The sequence below is a fragment of the Notamacropus eugenii genome, chromosome 2 (genome assembly GCF_028372415.1).
Source record: "Notamacropus eugenii isolate mMacEug1 chromosome 2, mMacEug1.pri_v2, whole genome shotgun sequence".
In the NCBI taxonomy this organism is placed as follows: domain Eukaryota; kingdom Metazoa; phylum Chordata; class Mammalia; order Diprotodontia; family Macropodidae; genus Notamacropus; species Notamacropus eugenii.
The window spans coordinates 379,157,723-379,170,746 of NC_092873.1; the positions used below are offsets into that span (position 1 = coordinate 379,157,723).

Consider the following 13,024-nt stretch of genomic DNA (forward strand, 5'->3'; position numbering starts at 1 on the left):
TAGCCCTCTTTCTCCTGCCCCTAGCCTTCCTCTCCCCCAGGCCCTAGCCTCTATGATTTATTGAACACGGCTCCCCATATTTTGTCCTCTGCCCTCTGGGGACCGTCGAGGGGAGAAAGCAGAAAGGGGAGGATTGTTCTGGTAACAGATGTAAGTATGCAGAGCCCTTTGCCAAGCATAAACACTCTATAGGTGTAAGCTGTTAGTGCTGCTGTCACTGCTTTCCTCTGTCCTCAAGATACCCCCCTCCTATTCCCAGGCATTTCCTAGATTAGAGACCCTTGAGATCTTTCATGCCCAGCTCTCTTTCAGCCCTTGCGGGTGGCAGAAGGACAGACAGCCTTCTCAGATCTTACGGTTTGAGTCTTAGATCAGTTTGGGCCCACCCTGTCCCGGAGGCTTCTAGCCTCCCAATCTCTTCCCTTGGGGAATTCGTTTTTGAAAGCGGCGGACTGCCAGCCCTTTTGGTAGCATCTCCACTCAAGCCTGGGGAAGAGGAGGAGGAGCAGAAAGCGCAAGCGCGCTCCCGAGAGAGGAGGGAAGCCCGGGTTCCCATCTCCCACGCGCCGCGCGAGCCCGGGCGGGGAAGGGAGAGGGGCGGGGCCTTTGGGTGGGTGGGCGCGCGTCGGGGGCGGGGCGTCGGGGGCGCGCCGGGCAAGCGGAGGGGGAAGGGTGGGGGCGTGGCCTAGGGCTCGGGGGCCGGCGGCGGCGGCGGCGGCGGCGGCAGCAGGGAGCTGGGAAGCGGAGAAGCGGGGAGCGGAGTTCAGTCGGGGGGCGGCGGCGGCGGCGGCTCCGGGGATGGCGGCGGCTCCGCTGCTGCTGCTGCTGCTGCTGGTGCCCGTGCCGCTGCTGCCGCTGCTGGCCCAGGGGCCCGGGGGGGCGCTGGGCAACCGGCATGCGGTGTACTGGAACAGCTCCAACCAGCAGTGAGTCCGAGGGAACCCGGAGACCCCGGGGAGGGCGGGGGTTCGGGAGAGGCTGAGGCCCGAAGAGAAAGGGCAGATCGGGAGGCGCCGGGGGGATCTGGGTAGATGGGAGTGGGGGGCATCAGGAGTCTTGGAGGGATGCAAGGAGAGGCCTGGGAGGAGGGGTCGGAGTAGGTCGGAAAGAAGGAGGCGCTGGCGAGATTGGGGGGCGCGGGGTGGGGAAGCCTGGAGATCAGGCCATCGGGGTCTTGGGATGGGCGCGCTGGAGAGATTGGGGCACGTTGAGGAGGAAGGGAGAGGGCGCTGGGGGCGTCTGGGAAGACTCAGGGGGAGTATCTGAGGGCGCTGATTTAGGAGGTTGGGGAGCAGTAGCGTAGGGGGATGTGCTAAGGAAGCTGTCCAGATCCCCGGAACCCCTTTCCCTCCCCAATTCTCCCGGCACCACACAGCGGGAGTCGCACGCCCCCGTCCTACATCCCCACCCTCCTTCCCCGCCCCCGCGCTTGGTCTGGGGGCCCGGATTTGGGGGTGTCTGAGAAGCCCTGGAAGGAGAGACCAACTTAGAGAAGGCAGATTTCAGAAGGCCATTGACCTGTTTTCTTCTGGGAGGATGCTTAGGAGCCGCGTTTGGTGTTCTCTCTCAGTCTCATCTCTTCAAAGTGGGGGGCGAGGGACTTACAGAGGGGGAGGGAGTTGTCTCTGTCTTTGAATCTCCCCAAGAGGACAGGGAAAATGTGTGTTATGGTGTCTTATGTGAATGTCAGCTTCTGAGTGTGTGGGTTGTGTCGCTGACTTGGGGTACCCTGCCTGGACTCGCTGTGCGCTCTAGAATGAAAGCTGTGGGGCAATAGCGAGAGATAGAGAGATAAGGAGGATCAAACGTTGGGGAGGGGGGCCTGTCATGTCACAAACACACACACTCTCAGCTTGGAGATGGTGTGTGTGTGTGCCTCTAAGTGTGAGCGGGCGTGCGCCGCTGTCAATGTGCATGTGTCTGAGTGTGTGATTTGTGTGTCTGCGTCGACGATGGTGTCTGGGGGTGGGGTGGTGGTGGTGGTAGGAGGGGGCTGTCAGCCTGTTGGGGAAGGGGCGGTCAGGGTCCATTTAGGGTTGTGTGTGGAGAATGGAAGTGTGTGGTTATGCCTGAGTTCGTGTGGTTATCAGTATCTCGGTCTCCGGGATACGTGTGTGGTACGTCTGGGTCAGGTTGTGTATGTTTTCTTCGGATGTGTATGATAGGCGTTTGTGGTTGTGTGTTTCGGCTGGTTTTGTCACTGTGTGTCTGCTGTGCCCTGGCTATTCATCTTCGTGTGGTTGTGTGGCCCGGTTCTGTATGTCAGTCCTTGCTTTTCTCTCACTCTGCTGCCCTTGTTTCCTCCTCCCCACGGAGCTGCTGTGTGTATCGCCCTCGCTTCTTCCGAGTGTTGAGTGTGTATGTGTGTGTGTGTGGGGGGGGGTCTGTCCCTAGGGGCGCGGGGGGTATAGGGGGAGCTCTCTGTCACACCTACCTGGGCGGCGACGAGAGCTCTGGATATTACCTCCCCACCAAGGGAAGAGGATGGCTTGGGGAGCAAACCGTAATGCCCTAGAGGGAGGGGGCCCTGGAGAACAGAGCAGCCTCGACCCCCAACCTCCCCGGGGAGGGGCTGCCTCGCGCGGCTTCGTTCTTTGTTGTTTTGGGCTCAGCGGCTCCCCCTCCTCCTAGCGCCCGGAGTGTCAGACTGGGGGGGTGGGGTGGGGATGAGCCAACATTCCCCGCCCCCCCGCCAATCTTGGAAATCTGAAGTGGTGGAGGATTTGTCTCTTGGCCTGCCCCCTCCCCCAGCGGGAAGGGGAGAGCTTCGAAGGGCTAGAGAAAATGATTTGGGGGGGTTAGTAAGATGGCTCCCCCTCCCCACTTTTCTCTTCTCTCCCCCACCCTTGGGCACGCACGCCTCTCCGCCCCTCTAGAGTCTGGTGGAGAGTCGGGAGCGCGTAGGTAAGGGGGCCTTTGGATCTCCCCGCTGCCCATAAGGGTCCGCCCGCTTTGAAAGGCAATAGTGATGGTGGGAGGACGCAGGACTTGATCCTGAGGGGTTGGTGGTAGGAAGGTCAGGGCCTCCCCAACCTGAGCACAGGTGATAATTCAGTAGGAGTGGGGGCGGTGCGAGCTAGGGGAGTGGGTAGCTCTCCCCTAGGCTGCCTAGCATTGAAGAGTGTCGGGTGAGGAGGGGGACGTGTCCTAGGGGCGAATAGGGCACCGCCCCCCCTTCTTGCTTCCCTCGGCCTTTGTTGCCGCTGCGCCCGGGCTCCCCGGCTCCCTCACTGCGGCAGCCGCGGCCCCATAAATCGTGAGAGCGACGTGCTCCGGAGCCGGGAGAAGAGAGGGCCGGGGAGCTGGGGGCGGGGAGCGGGAGAGCTTGGGGGCGGGGCCCCACCGAGCCACAGGCTTCCACCGCCCCCCACCCCCACCCGGGGTCACGTGGGGAGGGGCTCTATTTGCCACCCCCCCCCCCAGATCACGTGGGAAGGGTCTCTGGCCCCCTTGGGGGTCACGTGGGGAGGGCCCTTGCTATCCCGCCCCTTAGAGGTCACGTGGGAAGGGTCTTTATATCCACCCCTCCCTTAACCTACCCCCAGTTAAGTGAGGAGGGTCTGTCACCTAATGAGGTCACTTTGGGGGTGGGCAGCCAGGGGGTAAAGAGGCACAGGTTTCCGGGTCCTAAACCTATAGAGGGGCCCGTCAGTGAGGGCACAGTCTGGACAGAGGCTGCACCTGCTGGGCAGACTGTGGCCAAAGTGGGAGGAGGACTATGTGTAAAGCTAAGAAGGATATGGGGGGGGGGGGGGGGTAGAGAAAGAAATAGAAGGGACCTGGATTATAGACTACAATCAGCCCAGGAATTGAGGAGCTTGGCAGAGGACATGTGTGAGGTCTCTGGGTCTGTTTCTGTCTCTCATATCCTTGTGTGTGAGTAGGTCTGGTCTCTTGGCTTCCTCCCGTCCCCCCCCACCCTACCCCCCCCGCCAATTTCTTGTTCTGTATCTATTAGTTTCTCACAGCGTGCTTGTTTCTTTATGGTTTCAGTTTCTCTCTACCTTTGCCTACGTCTCTGTTCCGATTTTTGCCTCTACTCTCTACCTGTGCAAAACTATCTAGCTCAGTCTTCGTTTCCCATGTTCCTGGCAGCTTCTGTCTCTGTGTGCTCCTGTTTTTGCTTCTGTTCCTGTCTCTCCTCTGTCTCTGACTCTGCTTCAGTCTCTGTGTGTCTCTCCGCTCCTCTCCGCCGCTGCAGATCAATAAACCTTCGCCGCCGCTGCTGTCGCAGGGAGGAGGGGGCGGTGGGGGGCGGGCGGTGCTCATTCTCCGCCCCCAGTCGGGGTAGGGGGAAGTCCGGGGCATAGAACCGGCGCTGTGGGGATGGGAGGGGGCGAGCCTTTGCAGAGAAGAGGTTCTCCACAGTCTCCTGGGGTCCTGGGGCCTTACTGTTGGGATGCTCTCGCGGGGATGTTGGGACGACCCAGGGTGGGGTGGGTTGGATAGGAGGGCGCCTAAACGTGCACGCGCGCCCGGGGAGCGCTCTCGCCCCCTCTTCTCCCACCCGGGAGGACGCGCAGACCCCCACGTCGCGCGCACGTGGTCCAAGTCTCTACCTGTCGTATGGAAAAACTGAAAGCGCTGCTGCGGGAGCGCGCAACAGAGCCGGCGATCCAATGCCTAATGCCGGGGTAGGGAGGCGAGAGGAAAGCGAGATTTGGGTCTTCCTTCTCTCTCTTCTTAGTCGCCCTATTTCTCAGCTCCTCCCTTCTGCACCCCAGAGTTGCTCTTTGCTGTTATGGTGGAGGCGTGTAGGGAATTTAACAAGTCCCCAGGGATCCCCTTGGCCCCCTCTCCCCACTCGCAGCTCAGCCTTGCCTCGTTAGATGCCCTGTTTGTACATCCCTAATTGCCCCGGGGGGAGAGACCCAAGCCACCCCGCCACTTCCCTCTTGGGGCGCCTTAGTGTGAGGGCGGAGCCACAGCTTGAAAGCCAGAACACCGGAGTGCCTTTCCCAGCTCTCCTAAGGGGTCAGTACTGTGGACATGGTGGGGGAGATAGTTGGGCAGGCGGTGGAGGGAGTGGTCCACAAGCTAGTTATAGCTCTAACTAAAGGGATAGAAGGTGATGATGGAGTAGTGATAGAAAGGAGGAAAGTAGAAAGAAAAAAGCGGACTCCGGTTATGGCCAGAGATCTGTTGCTGAAATAATGGGGTGAGAGGGGCAACATAACAAGGTAGGGGTGTGCCTCGCCTTGATCAGAGCAGGGGTGGGACTAAGAGGTACTGGGTTAGAGGAACCCAAGGTTTCGACTCTCGGTGTACATGGAGGAAAGAGAAGGGTAAGACGTAGAATAAAGACAATTGGTTCTAAAGAGCCTGGGTCCAGGTCCCCCTTCCCCACCTATACACTATGCTCCCTTGAGACCTTAGTTTAGCTTCCTTGGGAAATGGGAAGGGGTAATCAAGGCAGTTCCTCTCCCCACAACCCTGGGAAGAGAGTAGGATTGACAGTTTCAATTAAAGTGCTGAATCCAACCCTACGCCTCCCTGGAGTAGCGGTTGAAGAAGCCTGGCACCCAGCCCCTCCCCTGCCAGATGCCAATTGGGCACAAACCTTTGAGGGGAGGCGGTGATGGGGCAAGTGTCCACTCCCCACATGGTGGGGATGGGGGGGAGAGGGAATTTAGGGAATACTTTGAACAGAGATTTACATTCTGCCCCATTCTGTGTAGGGGGAGGTTAACAGCTGCCGCCTAGTTTCCCTTTTATAAGGCTCCCATTGCCAGCTCTACTAATTAAGCTGAGGCACCTGAGGAGTGATACTTGCTGGAATGAGGTGGGGGTGGGCGTGGAGTATAGGGGTGGTGTAACTGGGTGGAGCTGATTTGGGGTGGGCAGGCAGGAATTGGGCGGGGCCAGAAGACAGAGGCCCCAGTGTAGTGATGAGGATGAAATTGGCAGGAGGCATAGTGAGGGGGCAGTGCTGGCACACCACCCCCCAAATTCTCAATGTCTCTTCAACCCTGAGAGAGAAGAGAGAATGTTTTAGAGTTGGGGGTGGAGAGGGCCCTTGGGCGGAGGCTGAAAGCCCGGCCCAGTCAAACTCGTTTGCCTGCTCCCAGTGCCCCAGGCCAGAGCTCCTGCCCACCCAGGTACCTGGGCCAGGGAGGGGCCTGAGTGACCCATCACCCCCGTGGGAACCAAGTGGAGAGGGTGGCATACTTGATGACTCAATGGGGCTAGTGCCTTTTTTCACATGGGGGTGCCCCTAACTTTATGTACATTCTAACTGGCAGGGCACCTCAGCTCTGGAAAAAGGGTGCTCAAGACAGGGTGGGAAGGGGACAGAAAGGCCAGCGGAAGTAGGGCAAGGGGGAGTGGGACCCTCTGTGCCACCCCATGCTGAAGTTTCCAAGCTTGTTACTCTTATAGCTGCTAATTGATATTTGTGGAACCAGGAATTGCTTAGTAATGTTTGGGGGATCCAGTCCCTGTCCCCAGGGTGTTCCTAGGGACTCAGGCCCCCAAATGAGTTGGCACTTTCCTTAACCTCCTTGCTACTCACTCCAGGAAAGCGAATATTCCCTAAGTGAAATATGATCCCTGTTACTTTCTCCATCTAGTTACCCCACCCATCAGTGACCCCATTCACTGCAGGAGAGGGGATAAAACATGAACTTTGATGGCACCAATGAAGTGGGTAGCCAACATCTCCAGCAGTAAAGGATGAAGGGTCCCCTGAATACAGGGTGTGGAACAGTGGATTAGGGCTGTGCTCCTTACTCTCTGACCTTGGGCAAGTCATTTAATTTCTATCGGTCTCAGTTTCCTTATCTGTAAAATAGGAAGCTTGGCCAGATGACTTTAGAGATCTCCCACAGTTCTAAAACTATCACACTATGATTTTCTGACCTTTTAAAGAGGAGGCCAAGCCTCTTCATATGAGTGTTGAGCCACTTACATATTTTTCTGCTTGGAACTATTGGTGGATGGGCAGGTATGCCCAGGTTGGGAGGGGATGTAGGGTGTGAAATAAGAACTTTGGTAATTTGGTATGATGCTAAGTAAAGTCCATCCCTTGGGCTGTTAGGTGTTCAAAGTCAGGGTAGTAAAACCCTTTGTGGGATAAAGGGGTGTGAGAAAAGACACGGAAGAAGGAGCTGAGGGAAAATGGAGCAGTATCTGAAAGTATGTGTAAGTAAGAGTGCAGAGGTGGAAAGAGGGCTAGTGAATGGGAGCTGTAGCTATCAGAATATCAGGTACATCTACATAGCACACATAGGACTTAGTTTACATACAGGCATCTGGTGGGGTAAACACTAGATGTTGAACATATTTGTGTATCTGCCCTCAGACTAATACATGTGCATGCATGAGGCTTATGTGTGTTGTGTTTGAGTACAGGGTCAACTGAATACATCAAGGGGTGGCAAATATGAAAGGTGTGCTGGGTGGGAAGATGTATTTCTAAGGGACATGGTGGGGAATCTCACGGTTCGCTCTTAAAACCCTCCCAGGTGTACTGTGGGGGATGGGCACTCTGGAGTCGCCTGGGCCTGCTCCGTTGCCATGGTAACCAACGCACATGTTTTCCCCTTTGCACATACTCCCTTTAGTGGGCAGGGCTTAGATTGCCTGAGCCTCTGCTGCCCCCAGGTGGTGTCTGTAGGCTGGAAGTGAATGAATGAACAGAGGAGAACATAGAGGGAAGAGGGGCAGGAATGTATGGTCCTAATTACTGGGGAAAGTGGCGTAGGTACAGGGAGGGAAGAAGAGAAATTGAAGTTGAAGAAAGGCTGGAGAAGAGGGTGAGAAGTTGCAGAGCGCCTAGGGAAAGAAAGCTAGAAAGACATTGGAGAGGGGTAGAGAGTGTGGGATAGGAATGAGGGGGGAGATACCAGGGAAGATACAGTGGGAAGACTCTGGGGAGAGGGGCAAGAACTAGGGAGGGCACTAGGGGAGAGAAGTTGGATGGGGAAGAAATAAGAGTGGGGAGGATATTGAGGGAAGGGGCAGGGAAGGGAAGAAGGAAAGGTCTGAGGGATACTAGGGGTGGGGCTAGGACACTGGGAATATGCACAGGGGCTGGGGAGCACTAGAGATGGAGTTAGGGGATACTAAGGGAAAAGGGACAGAGGGTGAGAAACTCAGGTGGAGAGGAAGGGACAAGGACTCCCAATACTGGGGAGATGAGCAGGGCTAAGGGGACACGGAAGAAAGAAGAGAGATTGGGAAAGGTGGGGTGGAAAAGATCCTGGGGGAGATGGATAGATGCTGGGTTAACTTTAGGGGAGGAGGGAGAGTCTGGGGAACATTGAAGGAAAGGGGAGAAAGGTATGGGAGGGAGCAAGAGGAGGACAGGGGAGGGGAATACTGGTGAAAGGGAAAGATGAGAAAGGATACTGAAGGGATACTGAGGAAAAGTGGTTAGGCTGGGAGACCAGGAGAAAGAGACAAAAGTAGAAAGGATACTGAACAGGACTATGGAGACACTATAGGATTGAGAAGGGGCTGGTGGCCACTGGGGGAAAGGGAAGATGAATGAGGAGAACGTTGTAGGAGAAGAGTAGTGGAGAGAAATAATGAGGGATTTGAGGAGATGGTGGGTGGATTAGAAAGACAATGGGGGCAGTAGAGTGACTTTTCGAAGCAGTAAGGGGAGGAGCGCTGGTCTTGGGTTCTGATTACCTCCTTTCACCCTGCAGCCTGCGGCGAGATGGTTACACAGTCCAGGTGAATGTGAACGATTACTTGGACATCTACTGCCCACACTACAACAGCTCAGGCTCAGGGCCGGGAGCAGGCCCAGGACCCGGAGGCGGGGCGGAACAGTATGTGCTGTACATGGTGAGCCGAAGCGGCTACCGAACCTGCAATGCCAGCCAGGGTTTTAAGCGCTGGGAATGCAATCGACCCCACGCTCCCCACAGCCCCATCAAGTTCTCAGAGAAGTTCCAGCGCTATAGCGCCTTCTCGCTGGGCTATGAATTCCACGCAGGCCACGAGTACTACTACATCTGTGAGTGACCGGTCCAGAGTGGAAGGGATGGGATGGGGCAGGGGGAGAGGGAGAGGGAGAGGGCAGGGCCACAGAGTAGCAGTTTCTATGAGTTATAGTTTGAGGGTCAGGCCCCGAGGCTACAATATCTATGAATGACAACCCAAGGACCAGGTATAGGAAAGGGTCCTTGGTCCAAGGCCATGCCTAGACAGCCTCGGGTGAGGCGGGTGGGGAAGCTGGAGCTTTGGGCTGTCACTATCAGTGATAATCATTGTAGAATGGGAGATAGGAAAGAGGCAGCATAGTGCTATGAAGGATGGGGTCAGGGAGGGACCAAGGGTATAAATGTGAGGAGAGTGGGGTTGGGCTAAGGAGCGTCTCCAGGAGATCTTCCTGGGGTGCATCAGCAGGGGACAGTGGTGCCCAATACCGCCTAAGAGATTAGGAGACCAATAGAGTTTTTGTGTGACTAGAGGAGGGCTGGGAAGAGGGTGGCTTTTCTAGCCCGGGAGTCCTGGAGTCCAGTTCAGTCTGTCTCCTCCCTCAGCAACGCCCACCCACAACCTGCACTGGAAGTGTCTGAAGATGAAGGTGTTCGTCTGCTGTGCCTCCAGTGAGTATCCCTTCTCCAATCAGCCATCTCCCACTCCCCGGCTCCCCCGCTTTGGGGCACCCCCAGCTTCCTGGGGGTGGGGGCAGAGGCAGCACTGGGGAGGAGTTTATCCCCCAGCTGTAGCGGAGGGGAAGGGGGTCCTGGCCCTGACGAGCTCCCCTCCTCTCTTCCCCATCCCCCACCCCACCCCGCAGCATCGCACTCCGGGGAGAAGCCGATCCCCACCCTCCCCCAGTTCACCATGGGCCCCAATGTGAAGATCAACGTGCTGGGTGAGTCTGCGCAGCGCCCTCTGGTGGCCACTGCTGGAACTGCAGCCCCACCCTCACTGGTGCCTTCCCTTCTGGCTCACCTTTGCATGTGCCCATCCCTCTCTGCCCCCCCAAGGGTATAGACCCCCTTCCTCCCCATTACCTGTGGGTGGGCATATCCCTTGCTCTGCTGCTACCCCGCTGCCGCCTCCCCCTCCTCTCCCCCAGGCCCAGTCCTCATCTGCATGTTTATCCACAGAGGACTTTGAGGGAGACAATCCCCAGGTGCCCAAGCTGGAGAAGAGCATCAGTGGGACCAGCCCAAAGCGGGAACACCTGCCCCTCGCTGTGGCCATCGCCTTTTTCCTCATGACGCTCTTGGCCTCCTAGCTCTGCTCCCAGAGCAGGGAAAGGTGGAGGGCAGGGCTGGTGGAAGGAGCGGCCAAACCACCATCACTTTTCCGGAGGGAACTTTCTTCCCTGGATGGATGTGGGGTAGATCCTATGATGGCTGTGCCCACCCCTCCCCTGTGCCATGCTCAGGGCTGGGCACTCTAACTCTACCAGTCATCCTGTTAGCAGGAACCCCAGGTCAGCCTGGGTCCTGCCTTGTGGCTCTGGAGATTTCTGGTACCAAATTGGGGGGAGGGGAAAGGGGGGGTTTTGGGCAATGCCCAACTTCCTGCCTCCTCCTGGTGCCCTCCACCCTGCCCCCTGGTGCCCTTTCCTTCTTTCCTCCAAGAGAGACCCCAGCTATGTTCCAGAAAGAGCAATTTGGAGTCTGAGAGACAAATCTGTCCCTCCTCTCCAGGGGCAGAGCCAGGCCCCCTATCACAGGGGGAGGGGACAAGGTGGGTGAGGGGGTGGGCACTGCCTGCTGCCCCCTCCCCCTGTTTACAGCAATAAGCACGTTCCCCTCCCCTGCCCCCACCCTATCCCACCTCATCCCAGGACTGTGGTTTGGATGGAGACCAAGTTTACAAGTAGTCACCCTGGGGGTGGGGGAGGGGTGAGGGCAAAGGAACAAGGGTGGCTTGGGTGGCAGGTGGGCATGTACAGTCTCTATATCTCTATATATAATGTACAGACAGACAGAGTCCCTTTCCCTTCCTAATTCCCTGGTCCCTTCTTTAACCTTCCCCTCCAGCTTTGGACCCCTTCCCTACCAGGCCCGGCCCCTACCCTGGGAGCCACCCCTGGCCCCTCGTTTGTCTTCTGTGAAGACACGACCTATGCAACGCACAGACACTTTTGGAGACCGTGAGACAACAACAACCCCCCCCCCCTCCAGAGACCGGGACCCAACCTTTAAACCTTCCTACCCCCCACCTGCCCAACTCCCTCCTCCAGGACCTTTTTCAAGTGCTTTGGCTGTGACTTTCATACTCTGCTCTTAGTCTAAAAAAATAAACTCCAGATAAAAACAACACAATTTGTATGTGTGTGTGTGTGTGTGTGTGTGTGTGTGTGTGTGTACACACTTGCTTGAATGTCAGTGTGTATGAGAGGGAAGAAGGAAACTAAGGGAAGCGTAGAGAAACATTTGAGCAACTACCTAGCATTATTGATCAAGCATCTTTGAAGGAGGATGGAGGTTGTAGGAGCCTGTGTGGGCCACTGGGCAGGAGACAGAGATATGAACAATTGACTTAACTCATTGCCAGAGACAGAGTACATAGAAAGCATGAGAACTGGATGGGAGGTGTCATTCTGGAGGAGATGTGGTGGATCAAGGTTTGGGAAGGTGAGGGTCCACTTTGGCTTGCATTCCTGGAGAGAAGATGAAGTGGACATTCTAGGGAAGAAGCAGTCTGTGAAATAGTGACTATGATAGCTTTAGACAGCTGACAGGAACCTGAGATCACCTTCCCACTCATTTTTGAGAGCATCAGAGAGGGAGGAAGCGGAAAAAGATGGGATTAAAACCTAGGTCCTCTGATTCCAAATTTGGTGCTTTTAAATGTAAAAAGAAGTTAGTGCAGTAGGTTCCAGGTGAGGACAAATAAGACTAGTTCTGAGAGTCCGCACCAGAGCAAGGAGGGGAAGAAAAAGGAAGTTTATATAGGGTCTATCACTTTGCTAAGTGCTTTGCAAATATTATCTCACTTGATTTTTACAAAAACCCAGAGAGGTGCTATTATTATCCCCATTTTACAGTTGAGGAAACTGAGGCAGACAGAATTTTTTTTTTTTAAGTGTCTTGCTCTGGTCACAAAGAAAAGTGTCTGAGGCTGGAAACTCATTTCTTCCTGACTGCAGTCCAGCACTCTCTCCACTGTGCCTGACTTGGTAAAGGAACAGAAGAGCAAATCCAGCTTCAGATGCTTACTAAGCAGTGTGGACCCTGGGGAAGTTACTTAGTCCCACTGCCTCAAAAAAAAAGATCAAATGTGATAATATTTATAAAGTGCTCTATAAATACTAGTTACTATTGTTAAGTCAAGCATTGTATCTAGAACTTAGGGTTAGATCTTCAGTACTAGGGTAAGAAGTTTGTATATTATGAATGACTGACTAAAGGAAAATGAAGAAAGATAGGTAGAAAGATAAGGGCTCATGGGATCAAGTTAATGTTGTTGTTAGGTTGTTTTTCAGTCTTGTACAACTCTTGGGCAGACCTCATTTGGGGTTTTCTTGACAGATACTAGAGTGGTTTGCCATTTCCTTTTCTACCTCATATTACAGATGAGGAAACTGAGGCAAATAGCGTTAACTGACTTGCCCAGGGTCACACAACTAGGAAGTGTCTGAGGCTGAATTTGAACTCATGAAGATGAGTCTTCCTGATTTGAAACCCAGTGCTCTATGCACTGCACCATCTAGCTGCCGTCAAGTTAATGTAGCAAGGAATCTGGATTCAGACTCACATCTTCTGCCTCCAAACAGTGGATCTGCTAATATATTACTCAAGTAGTATCCTATTCTATTCTACTCTACTCTTTTATACTCAAGTAGTATATAGTTATCCCTTCCACATCCCAGGGTGTTAGGGGTGCAGTGCCCCTTGATCTGGAAAATCCGTGTAAAATGTTTTGACCTTCCCTTGGTACCAGAGAAGAAGTCTGAATTGTTATAGATTAAAAGATAAAGTATGTTGCTATTATACAATATTCCACATGTATTTTCTGAGTTTCTAGAATTTTTCTGTGGTATCGGCTTGCCTTCATGTGTCATCTGCAGCTTCTGCAAAACTCCCCCAAAACTCCCATTTAA

The 13,024-nt window shown here is 54.9% G+C and overlaps 1 protein-coding gene across 4 annotated transcripts; it reads left to right on the forward strand.

Moving 5' to 3' along the window:
- The first annotated feature begins 704 nt into the window (after nt 1-704).
- Nucleotides 705-11,238, forward strand: EFNA3 (ephrin A3). 4 transcript variants are annotated; one of them, XM_072647187.1, is made up of 5 exons: nt 706-926; nt 8,652-8,965; nt 9,495-9,560; nt 9,755-9,832; nt 10,071-11,238. In XM_072647187.1, exons 1-5 carry the CDS (start codon nt 799-801, stop codon nt 10,199-10,201), a joined length of 717 nt encoding a protein of 238 aa, XP_072503288.1. In that variant the 5' UTR covers nt 706-798; the 3' UTR covers nt 10,202-11,238. The 4 variants fall into 4 exon arrangements, with proteins under 4 accessions (XP_072503290.1, XP_072503288.1, XP_072503291.1 ...); XM_072647190.1 differs by lacking the exon at nt 706-926 and adding an exon at nt 6,001-7,518; XM_072647188.1 differs by lacking the exon at nt 706-926 and adding an exon at nt 7,552-7,754.
- Nucleotides 11,239-13,024: the final 1,786 nt, after the last annotated feature.